Genomic DNA, 19717 nt, shown 5'->3' with positions numbered 1-19717 from the left:
CCACCGATGATAATTAAAAAAGAGGGTAAAAAGGTCTTTTGGACAAGGAATAGAAGCGGAAAAAGAGGTGAGCCGCGAGTTCGAAGCCTATTGACCCGTTTTTTTTTAATTTACTTTTTCCCATTCGTTTCTCTTTCGTGTTCCTCCTCCCTCATCATTTCACCTTGTTCGATTTACATTCCTCCTGCCTGCCGCGATCAAAAGGTTTTCATCTACCTTTTTTTTTCCCGTTTCCGGTAAATATTGTCCAGCGATATCGATATTTCTCTGCCTCGTTATGATTTGGCAATTGTCACTTTGAATTTGTTTTCTGGATCTGTGGTTTCCTCATTATGTTTATTCGAGAATATCACATTTTTTCTTGAAATTCGATCTGTGTTCAGAGCGCAAGTGTGATAGTATTGTTTTATCAACTGGTTGATGTTGGTTTAATATTATAAAAAAATCTAATTGATAACGTGATTCTACTGGATCTAGAATCTTTGTTACATTCCTTTTACATCTTTGATTGACTCGTTGAATATAGAATTGTTTTATTATAATGTCATATATATATTCCCCACTAGTTTTAGCATATATGATGAAAAAGAACATTGATTCCTTTTCCTTTTAATTATTATTTTTATGCCAAATTGATCTTTTTATTAATTGTTTTGCAGAAATTAGAAAATGGCTGACGGTGAAGACATTCAACCCCTTGTCTGCGACAATGGAACCGGAATGGTTAAGGTAATCCCTAAAAATCAAATCTTTTTTTTTGTTCAAGCTTGAATCTTTCATCAGTAACATGTCACTGGATTGTAAAAAAAAATGAATCTTTTGTGAATCATCATTACTCTGTTTCCTATGATAATCTAAGTTGGTTGTATTGTTCTGTGTTGACTCTTTAGGCTGGTTTTGCTGGGGATGATGCACCGAGGGCTGTGTTCCCAAGTATCGTAGGCCGTCCTCGTCACACTGGAGTCATGGTTGGGATGGGACAGAAGGATGCATACGTTGGCGACGAAGCTCAATCCAAGCGTGGTATTCTAACTCTCAAGTACCCTATTGAGCACGGTATCGTCAACAACTGGGATGACATGGAGAAGATATGGCATCACACTTTCTACAATGAGCTCCGTGTTGCCCCCGAGGAGCATCCCATTCTCCTCACTGAAGCTCCTCTCAACCCAAAGGCTAACCGTGAGAAGATGACTCAGATCATGTTCGAAACTTTCAACGCTCCCGCCATGTATGTTGCTATTCAAGCTGTCCTGTCTCTTTACGCTAGTGGTCGTACCACTGGTATTGTTCTTGACTCTGGAGATGGTGTGAGCCACACGGTACCTATCTACGAGGGTTACGCTCTTCCACACGCCATCCTGCGTCTCGATCTCGCGGGCCGTGACCTCACTGATGCGCTGATGAAGATCCTCACTGAGCGTGGCTACTCTTTCACCACGACAGCTGAGCGTGAAATCGTCAGAGACATTAAGGAGAAGCTCTGTTACATTGCTCTGGACTATGAGCAGGAGCTTGAGACGGCTAACACCAGCTCGTCCGTTGAGAAGAACTATGAGTTACCAGATGGGCAAGTGATCACCATTGGGTCGGAGCGGTTCCGTTGCCCGGAGGTTCTTTACCAGCCATCTATGATCGGTATGGAGAATGCTGGTATCCATGAAACCACCTACAACTCCATAATGAAATGTGATGTGGATATCAGAAAGGATTTGTATGGTAACATTGTGCTCAGTGGTGGAACAACTATGTTCCCTGGGATTGCTGATAGGATGAGCAAAGAGATCACTGCTTTGGCACCAAGCAGCATGAAGATCAAAGTCGTTGCACCGCCTGAGAGGAAATACTCTGTCTGGATTGGAGGGTCCATCTTGGCCTCCCTCAGTACCTTCCAGCAGGTAACTTCATCTCCCTTAAATCAAATGATCCTATTCATGTGTGACTTGACTGATTGGGCCCAACCTCTGTTCTTGATTTTTGTAGATGTGGATTGCAAAGGCAGAATATGATGAGTCAGGCCCGTCGATTGTTCACAGGAAATGCTTTTGAGTTTAAAGTTAAGTCTCTGCCCCGTGGGGTTTCCAGTTTATCCTTGATAAGTTTTACCTTCGTTCTTCCTGCTGCTATTTGTTGTTCTTCAGTATTTTTCAGATTCTGGCCTAAGACATTTCAAAGAACTTAAGTATCTCTATGTAGCATGGTTGTCTTGTTCCTTCTTCTCTTTTGTTGGATAAGACCACTGTGTGAGCGAATAACAACATCTAAGTTTTCCGAATTTTATAGGGTAAAGTATGCTCCATTGTATACCCATATTTGATTTTGTGGAACTCAATTATTACAGTAACACATTAATCTATAGAAGACATTATTTGAAAAGTGTCATATATCACGTATAGACTATACTATTGTTTGATGTCGTCTGTATCTCACAGTATGAATATTTGCATTGCAAATATAACCTTGTTATAATAGAAAAGTATACAACTCACAATTAAAATACCACATCTAATTTCGTCCCTCTACATAATTTTCATAGATAGTATCTCATCTCTAAAACTCAAAGAAAACACAAATGGCAGTTTATGTTCTTGAGCTGAAAAGGACAGGCGTGTGAGAACAAAGTAGGTCCACATATGGATACACTTTCCCTTTGATGGCGTCATGTGATCGTGATTTAAGATCAGACCAATCTATCTGTACGTGTCATAGCTGCTGCAAAACTTCAATCCCATGTCTGAAAAAACTCCTTTTATGACAACTAAACTGAAGATCAAATAAACCAATTATTTATAGAAATCGATTCTTATCCAGAAGTAGAATACACATGGATGGATGTAGATCATATAACACATAACAATGGTGAGAAGTGTGAGGAAACTAATGTATGATTCTCTACCAGCTAATTATTTGATTCCATATATAAGAGGATAAGTTCGAATGACACTTGTGATCACTTCTACTTTCCATTTTTTTTTAAAACTCAAACATACCCTTAACTGAAATAGTACCTAATATTAGCGTTTGTTTATCCTGTTTACACAGAGCCGGCTGAGTTAGAAAGCGGTGTATGGGATTGTCATAAGACATATGATATTAGAGATCTAATTTTTAAATAAAAAATATTTTAAATATATTAAAAGTGAAATATGTATATTTTAATTAAGTCAATTTTTCTGTATAACGTAAAAATAATTTCGTTATTTAAAATATCATATATAAAATAATTTTAACCTACTAATCTTATTTTTATTTTGAAAATATACTTTTGTTATTAAAAACCTAAAAACAAATTTGCCCAAATGCCTCAAACAAAATCTTTGAGCCGGGCCTGCCGGGATTACTATAAATCCAAGATGCTCTCTTGGAGATAGCAAGCATCATGCATGAAATATAAGAAAAGAAATGGCTCTCTTCACAATTACACCTGCACGTTGGTTAGCTTGTCTTTATACTCTTAACTCGACAGGCATAAAAGATGCCCGAAACCATGCACCGTCTTGCTATTATCTAACTGTTCAAATCAACATACACATTCCAAAAACAAAAAAATTAATAAAAAAATGTTTTAAATTGTAACCATTGGTCAGGTATTCAGTTGAGCCAAACACGAATGTAATTATTTTATTTGAAGAAAAGCCATTTTTCTTTCTGACCCCTCCAAAGTCCAAACGATCTTACTGTTCTAGAGAAACCCTTGAGCCTATCGAACCTTTTCACGCACAACCTACTTGTTCAAGTTTTATATTCATCGTTATTATTTATTAGTTATTTGCTCAATTTTTTTAAAAAAATTGCACTTACGCTTAAACTCATAATTTTGGAAGCAAAATTAGATCATTGTCAACTACAACATGGTGGTGTAGTGGTAGGCGGCTCCAGGATGCTAAGAGCATGTTTAATGGAGGAGGGTTTTTAGGGTGGAGTTCTTAGCGGAATATATGAATCCATCTCTTAACTTTTAATTAAAAAACTAAAAACCTGTTCTTAAATTAATAATAACCCACCCATTAAACATGCTCTAAATAATCCCAAAGGCATTCTACTGCATGTTACATTGTGGCCACACGGATATTAAACCGTGCTTTAGGAATTATTTGAATACATATAATGAGAATCAATCTGTGGGATGCACCACCTTTATGGGAATTAATTTGCACCTCTCTATGGATATGAAGTATGAAATATCCAAAAGTTTTTAAAAAGGAAATAGGTCATTGTCCAGGTGTAAAATTCTAGATCTCATTCTTAATTGCATATAAGATCGAGCGAGAGACTACCACTTCTTTTACTCCCATTGCAAAGTCAAAGCATTATTAGTTTATTAGACGAATTATTATTAGTAGCAACTTCCCTATATATACAACATAAAGCCATATGCTCCGACATATGTTAATCTTTATCGAAATTATCTTACATTTATTGTTATCTATAGAAGTTATGATGGGAGCAATGTCTCAATCGCTTTTCAATCTCAAAAGTTTCTCTTGCTCTCTCAATAACATAATTGTAATGTAAGTCAATCCATTTTGTAAAACCTAGAATTCTATATTTTGTTTCGTTAATTCTTTTGAATATATAGCGTTTTAACTTGAATGACAATTCTTAGTTTTTTTACTATTGCAGGAGAGGATACATTTTGATCAAAAAGGCTACTCAAAGGGCATATGCAATAGGAAACAGCAGAGAAAAGCCATCATGGACAGCAGACTGTGAAACCGGATACTACAGACCTGAAACCATAACAAAACAGTTAGATTCATACGTTGTGACAACCTCTAATGCTGAAGTTAAAATGAGGAGAGGTGAAAAGTTATGGTGGATGCCTGATCCACAAACCGGGTTCTATCGCCCTGATACTTTTGCGAGAGAGCTCGATGCCGTTGAGCTACGGTCAATGCATTCCAACCACCGAGAGTAAAAAGATCTTGTGAGCCAAATGATCTCTACATGTGTGTTTTCTTTCTCATTCTAGTTCATCAATTTGACGTGTGAACTAATAAGTATTGGCAAATAATATTTGCCTCGCATGCTTCTTTTCATTGATATTGATCAACCGTACTGACTTTATCTAGCAAGTAGCAACATGACATGTCAATAAGCAAGTTGGGTTTATATGTGGTGAATCATTCAATAAACAAGTTGTCATGTCTTATATATATATACTTATGAAAGAAATAAGATATTTTGGTTTGGAAAAGTTCCATATTATAAAGCTTAATTCTCTTGATCACATACACTATTTATTTGTTATATCTAAATACTACTAGTTCTTATCATGGCTGGCTATAAATGATCAAATGCTGGAATTCTGAGCAAAAGGTTACCAAGAGGATTTTATGCCATAGGCCAAATGAAACAATATTTTAATTTTCACTAAATTGTTTTACAATAAAACAATTCAAAAAATGTTTTTTTTATGAAATAAATTATGATAGAAAAATTTACTCAAATAACTATTTTTATTTTTAGGTTTAAAATGTAATGTACCACACCATTAAAATAAATACTATTTACTATTGATTTCAAATTACAAAGCTTATGGATATTAATAGTGGTCTAGATTCAAGAAAATATACTTTATTGCAACACTTTATAAAGTATAAACAATAACATATTTCAAAAAAAAAGAAATAATAAAATTCAAAGGTTTGAATGTATATAGTTGTAATTAACTATTTTAAAAAATTAAGTTGTGATTGTACATAAGGAAACTTAAAATCTCTACTAATAAAAGGGACCTTTTGAGGCTCCATAGAGCGTCCACATCAGCAAAAAAAACTTCTCTCAAAAGATGACACGTGGCATAAAATATTACAAATTTTTTAAAATTATAAATAATATGTAAACATACAACACAAAAAATAGAAAAACTACATTAAACATATGTAAGATTACCATTTTTCACTTAAAAAAAAAGACCGATTATCTCCATAATATAACATTACCGTTTTATAAAAAAAAACAAAAAACATTATATATAATTTCAAAAATAATAAATATATGTAAACATACTTCATAAAAAAATAGAAATACTACATTAAACATATGTAAGATTACCATTTTACATTTTTATTTAAAAATAATAATATGTAAACATACAACATAAAAAATGGAAAAACTACATTAATTAAACATATGTAAGATTACCATTTTTCACTATAAAAAAACGGATTATCTCCATAATGTAATATTACTATTTTGTAAAAAAACAATATATATAATTTCGAAAATAATAAATAATATGTAAACATACAACATAAAAAATGGAAATACTACATTAAACATATGTAAGATTACCATTTTACATTTAAAAATAACAATAATATGTAAACACACAACATAAAAAAAATAGAAAAACTACATTAAACATATGTAAGCTTACAATTTTCACTAAAAAAACGGCTTATCTCCATAATGTAACATTACCATTATATAAAAAAAGAAAAAAACATAAATATAACTATTTAACTATTTGACTATTTGTCCAAGTTCTTCTATTAAACATTGCCGCTTTACACTAAAAATGGAAAAATACATTAAGATTTAACCATCTATCTTAAAATGTAAAATATATAAATTAACTAAATATAAAGTATAAGAAAGAGAAATACTCAATATATAGAAAAATAAATAATAAGTAAATATTATAAATATACAAATTATATATACAATAATAAGTAAATGCACAATTTATAAAAAATGGAAAGAGTATATTAAATATTAAACATCTATCTTAAAATGCAAAATATAGATATTAAGTAAATAGAAAGTATAAGAAAAAGAAATACACAACTTAAAAACAATGGAAAAAGTATATTAAGATTTAAGCATCCATCTTAAAATGTAAAATATAGATATTACGCAAATAGAAAGTATAAGAAAAGGAAATACACAATTTAAAAAATGGACAAAGTACATTAGTATTTAAACATCTATCTTAAAATGTAAATCTATCTTAAAATATAAAATTATTAGTAAATAGAAAGTATAAGAAATAGAAATACACAATATAAAAAAAATTAGTAAATATATAATATACGTAAATACCCAATTAAAAAAATGGAAAATTACATTAAGTTTTAAAAATATATCTTAAAATTTAAAATATAGATATTACGTAAATAGAAAGTATAACAAATGAAAATATACAATTAAAAAAAAATGAAAAACGTACATTAAGATTTAAACATCTATATTAAAATGTAAAATAGAGATATTAAGTAAATAAAAAGTACATGAAATAGAAATACATATACAGAAAAATAAATAATAAGTAAATAATAAGTAAATAATGTAAATATATAATATATGAATTATATATATAATAATAAGTAAATACACAACAAAATTTAAAAAATGGAAAAAGTTCATTAAGCATTAATCATCTATCTTAAAATGTAAAATATATAATATAAGGAAATACACAATTTAAAAAATGGAAAAAGTACATTAAGATTTAAATATCTATTTTAAAATATAAAATATAGATATTACGTAAAAAAAATAAGAAATGGAAATAAACATTTTAAAAAATGGAAAAAGTATATTAAGATTTAAACATCTCTCTTAAAATGTACATCTATCTTAAAATGGTAATAAATTATATAAAAATGGAAATACCACATTAAAAAAAAGTATAGTTTTACATCAAGAAAGTCCCTATAAAACTCATTATACCATCAACATCAACCTCACACTATCAAGGAAAGCTTCAAAGCACTCGAGCAAAAAAATGGTTCCACCATTAACTCTTGCCGTCCCAAAAACTTTTAATGACCTTGAAGGAGATTTTTTATAAGAACGAACTTTTTATTAGGTGGATTCATTGTTGGGAACCCCGCAACTTCCAAAGGGCAAACTTATTCATGGGAATTGAATTGTTTTTCATAGACTCAAAGGTATTCTTACAAATTTAAATTAATCTAATCCATAATTTTATTGTTAATATTCATACTAACTCTTTCATGATCAAACCATTACAGTTAATATCCATTCAAGCGTTTATCACGGAACACTTCCTTCCTCGCCGAATCAGGTATTAGTTCATGTTGGTTTAGTATTGTTTTTGGTTTATTAACCGGTTTAGGATGGTCCTATTGTAAATATAATTTAAGTTGATTTAGCATATATTATGCTTAAAATAACTTAAATTAAATAATAGTAATTATGCTTAAAATATAATTGTAGAGAGTTTTCAAATATAGTTTACAGAACATTATAGGTGATGAATTTAATTTATTAAATTCATTTATTACTTCAAACTAAGTTTTTTTTAAGCATACTGAGTTATAAATATCAATGATGGATTGATGAGTATAACATGAAGACAAAAATATAATTATTTGATTTTCAAGATAAGAAATTCAGATTTTATTCAGTTACTCAATATATAACATCTTAAATTATTTTTTAAAACATACACATAATTCATATATATATATATATTAATCTTCCAAACTTAAACTATTATATTATATATGAATAATGTTTTTAAATAAAAATAATTTCTGATATAAAAAAAAATAAAAACAACAAATGGTTATTTTCAAATAATGGATGTAATTTACATTATAGTATCATTTAACAAGTATTAGATACGTTTTGATATATCATTATTTTTTATTTCTAGAAAATAATAAATTGTTAAACATCAATATCATCTAGGTTAAGTATACGAACAAAACAAATTCAAACATCACAAAAAAATATTTACATAAACATTATAATACAATAATTTAATCAAAAAATACAATTCAAAAAGAGAATATCCAAAAGAATACTTATATACTTAATATTTGAAAATCAAAGATATTTTTGCTAAAATTGTACTTACCTGGCCAAGGAGATCGACCATCTTTTTACGGATCGATCGATTGTTGAGCATGTGATCGATCCGAAAATACTCTGCAGTTTAATTAAATATCTAAAACATTTATTCCAACACTCAACAGATAGTTTTGCTAAATATGATAATTAGATAGCCAACAAAATTACAAAAAAATATTTAAATAGTAAAAATATGTTAATTGAACGTGTTAAAATTTAAAATAAATTTTAATTATGACATGCATCTTAAGATTTATAAAAAATATATATCATAACCTAAATATAAATAATTTAACAACTTAAATTAGAAAAAAATAAAAATCTCGGGCGTAGCCCGGGTTAATCCCTAGTATGAACAATAATTTAGGTTTTAAGTTAAAAGTACTTAACAAAATGTGTTTCACCAATTGACTATAATAGTACATGTACATAATAATATTTATGTAAATATGCCCTAAAAACATAAAAGTGTTGCCCTAAGCGAATGCTTCAATATTTTTAGTGCTTCTCTTTTCTTATATTGGTTTGTTCTACACCTACCTAGGGTTTTTTTATCGTTTCGTTTTTCAAATGTTTTTCAGGCGATAGGTTCTGTCCGGAAGCTAGCTCTTAATTATGGACAGGATAAATCAGTTGCCCGATGAGCTTCTACTGAAAATATTGGCAATGCTTCCTACCATGAAAGATGTTGTGGACACTATGCTTTTGTCAAAGCGATGGCAGTTACTTTGGATGATGGTTCCAAGAATCAAATACAAAGATACCTATAAGCACCCCAAGTACGGAAGCTTTTCTCTGTTTGTAGACAGATCTTTCTTTAGGCACGAGGCTCCAGTTATAGAAGCTTTGCATTTCAAACTTGGTAGTATTTGTGGTAGTGAAGATATTCACGCGTGGATGAGATCTGCTGATAAACGTTGTGTGCGTGAGCTGACTATCTTTTTTTTTTCTTTTTTTTTTTTGCGTGAGCTGACTATCGAGATTTATACTGATACTGATTCAGTCTTACTTCCTTGGAGCTTGTATAGAGGGGGATGTAGCATGCTTGTGACCTTGAATATACGCAATGCAGTTCTTGTGGATAATCTTGAGCAACCAATTTCTTTCCCATTCCTCAGAACGTTGAGTCTTGAGTCCATGAAGTATCCAAGTGGTGAATTTGTGAAGAATCTTTTATCCAACTGCCATGTCCTTGAAAACTTGGATGTGGAACAATGTGAAGCTGACAACGCTACCATTTTCACTGTTATCGTGCCTTCTTTAAAGAGTTTAGTCTTGAAAACATTAGAAAACAAACTTGGAAACGATGCTCATGGGTTTGTGATAGATGCTCCTTCTTTGGAAAATTTCGACATTTTTCATTTTAGTGGGTTTTTTTACCTTTGAGAGCAATATGAGTAAGATTGTGGAGGCAAAACTTGTCCTTAATACTTGGAAGTTATGGAAGAAGTTGGGTTCTATTGCTTCGTTCAAGCGCCTTTATCTGTGCCTACCATCCTTAAACGATATGTATCCTGCCGGTAGTGTCTTCTCCAGTCTTGTGCATTTGAAGATATGCACATGTGAGACAGAATGGGTGAATGTACTTATGTGTGTGCTCAAAGATTCTCCTAGTCTACGAGCTCTCAAACTTCACCAGTGTCATTTCCTTCGATCTAAGGAGCCGCGCCCATGCTGGAACCCGGCATGGAATGAATCGAGTTCAGTTCCTGAATGTTTGTTATCAAGTATTGAAACTTTCGAATGGGTAAAATACGAAGGAGCAGAAGAAGAGAAAGAAGTAGTAGCATTTGTTTTTAGAAGCGCAAAGTGTTTAAAGAAGGCAACCATTAATTTCCACAGTAAAACCAATGACACTGACAAGAAACTTGAGGTGATCAAGGAGTTGTTCTCGTCGTCGAGGCGTTCGCCAGCCTGTCAGCTTGAGTTCCGCTGAATTTATGAGTATGCGTCAGTGTGTGGGTTAGCTTCCAGATCTGAATCTTAGAAATAAAGTACAACTTGTTATGTTTTTATTTGCTACATTTATAGCTCATTCAATTTGAAACTGTTTGGTTCAGAGTTACCTTCTGCGGCAAATGAATTTCACAAAAAGTTTATTTTTGTTCTTTCTCAGAAATAAGATGAATCTAGTAGTCAGGTCAAGAGGCCAAATGCTGAAGTAAGATAATAAGCATATTTGCCAAAAATTTATACTATGAAGTTGTATCATACCGTATTATATATTTAGATTCTTTGGCGTAAAAAAAAAAGCACGGCACTGGGTTGAACGTTTACTACTATACTTTGTTATAGCTCGTAGGAATCTCACATAAGCAACTTACAACTGATTACTCAACTGACTGGAACCACATCGTCTCATTACACAACTCAAATCTTGCTCGTGTTCGTGAACAAACGCGAATAAAACACGAATATTTAGAGAAAACATGATTGAGGCAAATACCCATTTAGAATTAGTATATTGATTATTTGAATAAATAATTTATAATTTTTTAGACATACATTTATACAACCTCAAAACCTGATATTCATTTTCTTTTCAGAAAAACTTCCTTGTCTACTAGATGCATTTTCCTAATCTTAGAAGGTATACTATACCTTGGACCAACGATGGCCACATTCGATCCGATCGAAAATTGTGGTATTTGAAGATGCAAGTGGAGCTTGTAGATGTCAATGGTCTTCCGTGACTAACTAGACGACGAAGTCACTGATGCTGGATGCATTAGTCGTTACTACATAAGGCATGCGGAGTGGTGGGTTACCATGTGGATGCAAGAGATGCTGAGATGGAAAAGGATAAACTGGAGGTTTATGTCTTGACGTAGTCGTTGAAGTAGTTGCTGAGGCAGTGTGTGTCAGAGAGTGAACCAGGAGGCATGCGGAGTGGTAGAGACCATGTGGACGCAAGAGGCTGAGCTGGCGTGGGATAAACTTGAGGAGCAAGTTTATACCGTGGAGAAAAAAGCAAGAGATAAACTTGGAGAGCAAGTTTATGCCTTGAGGAATAAGTACATTTCAAGAAAAGGAAAGTGTACTTATTGATATGGAAGTTGTCCATATTCATGTTGCCTTGGAGACTAGGGTTTCAGGAACGTGGAGATCACTATAAAAGAGCTATGAAGTCGTCTGTATTCCATAAGACACTGGCTATTATTATAGAGGAAGGGTGAAAATCCCTTAGGGGTGTTCTTGGGTCGTGCTGAAGCAGATGCTGAAGTACTGACGGGAAAGAGACATGTTTGGGTAGATTAGGAATCTGTCAGTAACGTGTGTTAGGGTGTTAACACTGATGTGTAAAAGCTGATAAGCAAGTCTTGTAATAGATTGTTTAGGTGATTTCTAATAAAGCATAGTTGGTTGCTTGTATCCATTTTGTCTCTTGATTTATCTTCTGCATTACCTTATTGTGGTGTCATCTTTGCACTAACAGTATTCTAGTGGTGCAATGAAATTTAAGCCATTTCCAGAATTAACAGCTCGGCTTCATCTAATTCTTTTGTCTTATGTTCTCCAAACAACTTTTATATCAAGGAACGCTTGTCCACATGAAGAACCTCATCCACTATATTCATGTATTGGGGTTGAGTTTTTTTTATAAATAATGAAGTTCTTCTAAAGTTCAAAGGACGACCATGCAAAAATTTACTAAAAACCACGAATGTGATAGTTTACCAATTACCAGAGATCTCAAAACTCCCATGCAATTCAGAATACCATTATTTTATTTATTCAACAGGGTGCTCCTATTAAATATACACAAAAATAAGATACAATGGACTGTGAATGAGTGTATTCTAAATCAACGGCAAAGCTGAACGCATAAGCTATTAATCCGTGAATCGGAGGGATTTGCCAAAATGTATGATCCTGACTTCCCATTCCTCAAACAAGTCATGCTCAACTGGTTGCCTAACTGAGTCGTCTGCACGAAGGAAAAAAAAGAAAGAATCTCAGAGATATGTTGATTAGAGACCCTGAAAGAAACTGGATAATGAAAATGGCTGTAAAGATTGTTACCGTGCAAGAGGCTGGTTCTCGGTTACAGCTCCATCTAGAAGTTGGAACACATGATAGATAATGACACCATGAACAATGTTTGTTTCCATCCACATTGTTAAAAAGTGAGATCAAACCAGCAATGAACCTGAAAAGGAAACAAACCGGTTTTGTGTTATTTTTTCTATATGGTCTTTACTATAGGATAAACAAACTGAATGGTTTATGGTTAATATAACTAAAGAACTTACCAACCAAGCAAGAGGAGAAGAGAGACGGTCCATAATATGGCCTGACAGATATTGTACTTGTGAGGTTTAGCTGCAGGATCACTTCTTTGGTTGATCCATCCGTAATGAGGACGGATTAAGAGCACAAATCCAAGAAGAAAACCGGTAGCAAAACCACCAATATGAGCAAAGTTATCAACTCCAGGGAGTACACCAAGCCCCAAGTTAACCGCCACAATCAATACAAGAGTTATAATCGTCACAACCTATACAAAGCATTAGCAAAGAACATGAACTTCCAAACTTTAATAACATCAATGAACTAATATGTGATTTGATTTTTCGGATATTAAAAAAATGTAAATGGTATTAGCAACATAACCACATAATAATTCTTATAATGTGATACATTTCGTGTAGTTTTTAACACATTATTTTTATCCAGATGTGTGACCATGTGGTGGTGTATTGTTCCTATATGAAACATGTTTTTGAATGTGTTTCGGTTACCTTGTTAGTATAGATTGTCCAGTTGATAAAGATCTCAGAGAGCATTCCTCCAAGTAAACCAAAGACAGCACCAGAAGCTCCCACAGAGATGTTTGAGCGGAGGAAAAGAGCTGACAATATACTTCCTCCAAACCCAGATATCAAATAAAGCAATCCAATCCTTACTGAGAAACCAAAAAATGGAAACTATAGGTTATACACATGTTTCATCAAAGATGTGTGTGTAACAAATCTCTCTATCAAGAGAGGCACAAGAGAGAGTACTTACTAAAACCAAATTCACGTTCCATACGCATACCGATGAACAAAAGAGTCAACATGTTCACCAACAAATGAACAACTCCTCCATGTAACCAGTTGCAAGAAAGCAGACGCCACCCTTCATCTCCTTCAACCACTTTCTTTACATCTAACCCACCCATTGTTCTTAACCTGTTTCCAAGTAATAAAAAAATAAACCAAAATCAATCTCAAATTAGGAGAAAGAAATTAAACACACTTTCTCTATTCCCTACTCCTAAATGATTCTACAAGTCGCACTAACTACTTCTTTCAAGTCTCTGCTTACGTGAGAGAGGAAGGACCCAGAAGAGGATTCTCCCTTGTGCTCTGAAACGAGAACCGACCCAGGAACCCGGCGAAACAATCTCCAGACTTCTTCGGACAGTTGTTGACATACATGGTGATCACGAACACGACAACGTTAGCGATCACGAAACAGGGGATGAGCCAAGAGAACCAGCTACGAAACTCCTTAACTCCTCTTCCTCGTTCTTCATAAGAACTTCCTCGACTTCGATTCTGAGATCGATGTTGCTCAGATAGAGCAGACGATTCTACATCCATTGGGTGGATGTTGTTGTTCTCGCTCTGTCGTGTTCTTCCCCAAATCGGAGCTGTCTCTGACTCCTTCTCACCCATTGAAGCAATTAAAGATTCGAGCTTTTGAGCTAAATTCGAGAGATTTGAGATTGGGTTTTTGCTTTTGGTGTCTGTCTCTATGGGGTTTATATTGGTTTGGACATTGGAGTTAAAGGAAGTTCTATCTTCGTAGATTGTGTCTGAAAACAAAAAAAGGAAAGAGTTGGTCAACTGTCTTGACCAAATTTACATCACACACAATGACACAATCCTACCCCCTAAACCAACTTTCCATATGACATGTTTCCGGTTTGTTCGTGTATGTTTCCGGTTTAGGAATAATTAGTTTAGATTCTGAGTTTAGATTCTTGTGTTTGGCATAATACTTTGTGTGTTTTTATAATTTTATCAAATATTATATTTCTCTTATATTCTGTATTTGTTTTGACCGTTGGTGTGTCATGTGCGAGTGGGATTTGCCAAAATTCCATAAATATTTAATGTATCTTTTGATGGAAGACTCATAATCAAGCGGTCAAACTCAAACAGTGTGTGAAGAGTAAGAAGACCGGTTCGAGCATATTCTAATTACACATTAGTTTTTCTTTCAAATCTAACATATACTAAAAGGGTTATATGAGCATCAGAGAAGCTGTCCACGTCAGCAATTAAATCAGCCAATCAGGAGGCTTCTCTACGACACGTCAGACACGGATTGAACAAAGACGATCCCGACCCCTTTTCTTTTCGTTTTCTCCGTCATCTTCGTTTCGTGCGATCGCCGATCTGGCTTACTAGCAATCAATCCCATCTCCATTCTTAAATGCAATTTGATCTCATTAATGGAGACTCCTGGCTTTCTCGATCTGAGATTCTGTATATATAGATCTCGCACTCCAGCTCTTCTCTTCACCAAAATCTTAATATCTACTCACGATTATATTATACCTCCGGCGATGATGTTATCCGATGTTTCCGAGACAGTGCAAGCGAGCAGTGAAGCTACGGTTCCCCCCGTTTCAGTCGATCCCGTCAATCAAACCAGTGTTTCCTCCGGCGATGCCAAAGCCGGCGATGTCAGTTCCGTGAAATCAGAATTTTAATGTCAGTTCCGGTAGATCTTACAAAATTGTTTTCTGGGAGATGATGAGTAGAGTATGCCCTATATATGCATGCTTATGTTTTCGAAGTGATCTGAATATTACTTGACTTTGTGCTTTCTTCGGTTTTCCATAGTCGTAGAATGCACTGCTTGAGTTTTGCGAGAGTGGTCAAGGCCAAATAGCAAGTTGTAGATGGAATTCTGCATCATCTGAATCTGGAGATCAAGAAGAGGCTATAAAGAAGAAGCCATGGATGAACTTCAACTAATTACATGAGTTTATACCTGCGAGTGATGATGCGCCTACCATACTCCCTCAGATCTTGGTTGCCAAAAAGGTAAATGTACTATCTTTTCTTAAGGCACATTATTAAATTGAATTTTGCATTCACGAACGCAAGCATTTGAGTGGTTCACTCAGAAATCATGTTTCTTTAATTTGTATTGTAGATTGGAATTTTGTTCTTTTTTTTTTGTTGGATTCGCCACACACCTCACCAGCTCCAATGGCTTGAATAGTATTCTATGTTCTTCTCGACTCAGTTGTTTTCTCCATCTCTTTCTTTCTGTTCTCTTATGGTTTTGTTTACAGAGCGTATCAGCATCCAGATGAGCAACTTGGCATATAATTGGGTTTAGCTCCAAGACGGATCAAGATTTGGTTTCAGAACCGAAGAACACAGACGAAGGTTTTCTACTTTTTACTTTCTCTCTTCCTCGCTTTGTCTCTTCTCGAAAAAATAAATTAAAGAGTAGTCCTTAGTTTTGCTTCTCCATCGTTTCTTCTTGCAGGCTCAGCTCAAGAGAGCTGATAATTGTGCACTCAAGGAAGAGAATTATAGGATTCGTTATGAAAACGATGTCAGTAGAGAAGCTCTCAAATACGCCACCAAAACTCTTACTTTGATGAACAGAAGCTTTGAATCGAAAATGCTTAGAGAAGAGTGATGTGAACATGATTTTCAAATATAGTTGGATAATAGCCATCACAGCAGAGATCAAGATGGGACACAAGTTAAGAAAGACAACAACGGATGCGGTGGTGGAAATTCTTGTGGTGCCGTGTTCTCGCGGTGGTTTGTGGCGAGGTGAGGAGACAAGAGGGATGAGAAGGGAGATTGAGCCTGTTGTCTAGAAGTAGATTACTCCTATCCGCACTATCAGAAGTTCTCTGACAATGTAAACCAGTAAGTTCCTTTCCGAGTTGATTTTTGTTAACGCTTCTTAGATGGTTTTAAGGGCTTGCTGAAGTAGACCATTATGCAAATCCATGGACCTCTGATTCATTGTATTTCCATAAACTATTCCTGCAAAACTATTGTCCAATTGTTTAAAGCGTTCATGGACCACAAAGGTCTTATTATTCATACACCTTATTAATTGCTTGCAAACGTTTAATCTTAGGTACTGATTTTGACTTTTCAAGGGTATCTACAGGAGCATCACTTCCTCTTTCTACTTGCTCTGCTAGCCATCCTTCAATCCCTTGAAGCACATAAACATCAACTCCAAGAGTGAAGATAGCTTTTACATTCTTTTGAAAATAAGGTAGAAAGATGATGATCAAATTTTTAGTATGCTATTAGAAGTTATATTATTATTGTTTTTCTTTCTGATTTTAGTTTGATACATGGCTTATTAGATTTTGGTTGTTATATAATCTTTATAAGTTCGTCTCTTACATAGTTTAAATTGTGGTAGAAGAAAGGAAGAACAATTATATTTAAACAAGATGAAGTCAGTCACCTTCCTCATTTTAGCATGAATGAATATGCCCACTATAGTAAAAATTTAATGTTATATACATATTTCATGTAAAGTTGGAGGTTGGATGACCGAGATGTGAGCAGACGGTTTATGAAAAAACAAAAAACACAAGAGTGACTAAACTATTAGGAAGTACTTAATTAACATACTTAAGAACACTTGAGTAAGCATAAAAATGAAACATATGTTAATGCTTTGCTCTTCAAGGTTGAGGACAATAAATATAAAAACAAGAAGCATTTGTAAAAATGGATGATCTGATGATCATGCAAGCCTATTTCGTATACGAGAAAAAACTCCAGTTATATATCATGTATTAGCATGTGACAACCAAAGACAACTATCATCCAAAGACAACTATATTATAAACTTTTAACCACAATGCAAAATTTTATACTTTGTTAGTAATTATTTTGCTCACCAACCCATTCTGAGAAAATAGCATTGTTATACAAATAAAATTATGACATTATCCAAACTAATTATATATATAATGCAAATACATCAACTTAAATGGAGAGGAACGAAAGAAATCAAAAGATCAAATGTCCTAGTACCCTTAAAAGTTATAAATTTAACGGGTCTCAAGCCAAAAAAAATTAAAAAAAAAATAAAATATAAAACGACTGTTAATTTAAAATTTATTTACCTAAACTTAAATAAATGCGGTAATAAATATATCCAAATTAAACTAAGCTTAAATCATTTTAATATTTTTACAATAGTAAAATAACAAATTTTGAGTAGTACAAATTTAAAATTTGCTAGACCAAAAATTAATAAAATAAAGTCTAATTTTAAATTCTTTTTAGTAATTTATATTTTAATAATAAATGTAAATATATACATAATATTGAAATAAAGTAAAATGATAGAATTAAAAGTAAATATAACAAAAAGGAGGATATAAGCCTTAGATAGAGTGTCCACGTAGGCGAAAATAATCGGCCAATGAAAAACTATATTTTTGCCATGTCACCTCCTCTATTTGTTTTTTAAAAATGATCCTTTAACTTTTTACTTAAACAATTATAACCGAAAATATTTTTTTAGTGAAATATATTATTTATATAAATATAATTATATTTTTGATTTACATAATATTTTGTAAAGAAATATTTAGTGTAAATAATATCATAATTTTATAAAATATTAAAATAAATTGGGGTTGTTTTCAACTTTCACAAATAAAAAGTATTATTTGTAAACTTAGAAAAGAATATATCAAGAATATTCTTTTTCAGGAGAGAAAAGAGAAAAATACATCGGAAACAAATTCATCTCTATTATGAAATTCCTCTATTTTAGAGAAAAAATAGAGGAATACATTAGAGATGGTCTAAAGCATGGCTGATGTAAATGATAGACGTTGAGATTTCAACTTTTTTGATTCTTACTGTTCTAATGTTTCAATATAATTTGAATATTCTCTTTGTTTTATAATATAATGGTTTAAAAGTATTTTTTGTTTCATTATATAAATTGTTTTTATATTTCAATGTAACTTTATACTTATTGTATATTGTGTGGCCAACTAAATTATGTAAATTACTGTGTAATTACTTTTCTATCTGATGATATTAGTAGTTTGATCCAAAAAAAACGGTTGAACTGTACATTGTAATTGGAGAAAAAAAACAAACAAAAATCAACCGAAGACTTTTAAGGTATATGAAACAAAAATTAAAAATAGCAATTCTCTGCAATTAAAGAATAAGGCAATAAAATTTTAAAAATACAAAATAAAACAAAACATATATACAAAAAGAAAGATTTAGTAAAATAAAATCATAATATAATTTTCATAATTGATAGTGCTCAGTTACACTAAAAAGTCTAAATTTACAACATACACAGTTTTATTTACATCTTCAAACCCATTATCTAATCAAAATGATTCTAAAAAAAGGTACCAGCATGAAGAGATAGAAAATATCCGATAAAATATAAAACATAACGTTAAAAATACATTATCACTGATCACTAAAAAATCATGTTAGTAGTAATAAAAATGTAATAACAACACATTTATTAAACCATAGAACAAGACGCAACAAGGTGTTATTAAATATACAAACTACAAATTAAATATGCTCAACGCAAACACACATAAAAATGAGACATCATATTTGGATATATTTAAATAAATTTTAAATATATTATATTATAGATAATTTTAAAATTACTTAAAAGAAACTAAATTATTAAAAAATTAATATACAAATAGAACTAAAACAATATTTTTTAACGTCAAAATAATAAATGAATAAAAAATATATTATGTTAATAAAATAGATTTTAGATTTTAAAGACTTCTAATTCATGTAATATTACAAAATTCAAAATTTGTTTATTACAATTAATATTTTACCATTAGATATATTGAAATAATATTCTAGATCGATATTCAATTGTTAGT

General features: G+C 32.3%; 3 protein-coding genes, 1 long non-coding RNA gene and 1 pseudogene across 6 annotated transcripts; 4 read left to right on the top strand and 1 right to left on the bottom strand.

The window, feature by feature from the left end:
• The first annotated feature begins 28 nt into the window (after positions 1-28).
• Positions 29-2275, top strand: LOC103863285 (actin-1). 3 transcript variants are annotated; one of them, XM_009141048.2, is made up of 4 exons: positions 29-204; positions 660-729; positions 891-1898; positions 1984-2275. In XM_009141048.2, the coding sequence occupies exons 2-4, from the start codon at positions 670-672 to the stop codon at positions 2047-2049; spliced, it is 1134 nt and encodes a 377-aa protein (XP_009139296.1). In that variant the 5' UTR covers positions 29-204; positions 660-669; the 3' UTR covers positions 2050-2275. The 3 variants fall into 3 exon arrangements, with proteins under 3 accessions (XP_009139296.1, XP_009139297.1, XP_033145903.1); XM_009141049.3 differs by having other exon boundaries at positions 59-236; XM_033290012.1 differs by lacking the exon at positions 29-204 and adding an exon at positions 393-416.
• A 285-nt stretch (positions 2276-2560) lies between these two features.
• Positions 2561-5770, top strand: LOC103863284 (late embryogenesis abundant protein 37). The gene is made up of 2 exons (XM_009141047.2): positions 2561-4511; positions 4624-5770. The coding sequence occupies exons 1-2, from the start codon at positions 4375-4377 to the stop codon at positions 4916-4918; spliced, it is 432 nt and encodes a 143-aa protein (XP_009139295.2). The 5' UTR covers positions 2561-4374; the 3' UTR covers positions 4919-5770.
• A 2767-nt stretch (positions 5771-8537) lies between these two features.
• Positions 8538-12763, top strand: LOC117133638 (annotated as a pseudogene).
• LOC103863281 (RHOMBOID-like protein 4) lies at positions 12466-14754 on the bottom strand. The gene is made up of 6 exons (XM_033290337.1): positions 14137-14754; positions 13837-14000; positions 13569-13732; positions 13080-13324; positions 12850-12976; positions 12466-12754 (listed from the first exon to the last, which is right to left on the bottom strand). The coding sequence occupies exons 1-6, from the start codon at positions 14487-14489 to the stop codon at positions 12632-12634; spliced, it is 1176 nt and encodes a 391-aa protein (XP_033146228.1). The 5' UTR covers positions 14490-14754; the 3' UTR covers positions 12466-12631.
• Positions 14755-15054: 300 nt separating this feature from the next.
• On the top strand, positions 15055-17897 carry LOC108871700. The gene is made up of 2 exons (XR_004457577.1): positions 15055-16220; positions 16324-17897. It is a non-coding gene; the product is annotated as an uncharacterized LOC108871700 (long non-coding RNA).
• The last annotated feature ends 1820 nt before the right edge of the window (positions 17898-19717 follow it).

The sequence above is a fragment of the Brassica rapa genome, chromosome A04, assembly GCF_000309985.2.
Source record: "Brassica rapa cultivar Chiifu-401-42 chromosome A04, CAAS_Brap_v3.01, whole genome shotgun sequence".
Lineage (NCBI taxonomy): Eukaryota > Viridiplantae > Streptophyta > Magnoliopsida > Brassicales > Brassicaceae > Brassica > Brassica rapa.
This window is presented reverse-complemented; position numbering and strand designations above follow the sequence as displayed.

What these genes read in the sequence shown, in the direction of transcription:
- LOC103863284 (XM_009141047.2), top strand. Translation starts at nt 4,375, where the DNA reads ATGCTCCGACATATGTTAATCTTTATCGAAATTATCTTACATTTATTG. An exon ending in CTCAATAACATAATTGTAAT is followed by an intron (nt 4,512 to 4,623) that starts GTAAGTCAATCC and finishes TTACTATTGCAG; the next exon opens with GAGAGGATACATTTTGATCA.
- LOC103863281 (XM_033290337.1), bottom strand. Translation starts at nt 14,489, where the DNA reads ATGGGTGAGAAGGAGTCAGAGACAGCTCCGATTTGGGGAAGAACACGA. An exon ending in GGAACGTGAATTTGGTTTTA is followed by an intron (nt 13,733 to 13,836) that starts GTAAGTACTCTC and finishes TTGGTTTCTCAG; the next exon opens with TAAGGATTGGATTGCTTTAT. An exon ending in GAGAACCAGCCTCTTGCACG is followed by an intron (nt 12,755 to 12,849) that starts GTAACAATCTTT and finishes TCCTTCGTGCAG; the next exon opens with ACGACTCAGTTAGGCAACCA.
- LOC103863285 (XM_009141048.2), top strand. Translation starts at nt 670, where the DNA reads ATGGCTGACGGTGAAGACATTCAACCCCTTGTCTGCGACAATGGAACC. An exon ending in ATGGAACCGGAATGGTTAAG is followed by an intron (nt 730 to 890) that starts GTAATCCCTAAA and finishes TTGACTCTTTAG; the next exon opens with GCTGGTTTTGCTGGGGATGA. An exon ending in CCCTCAGTACCTTCCAGCAG is followed by an intron (nt 1,899 to 1,983) that starts GTAACTTCATCT and finishes TGATTTTTGTAG; the next exon opens with ATGTGGATTGCAAAGGCAGA.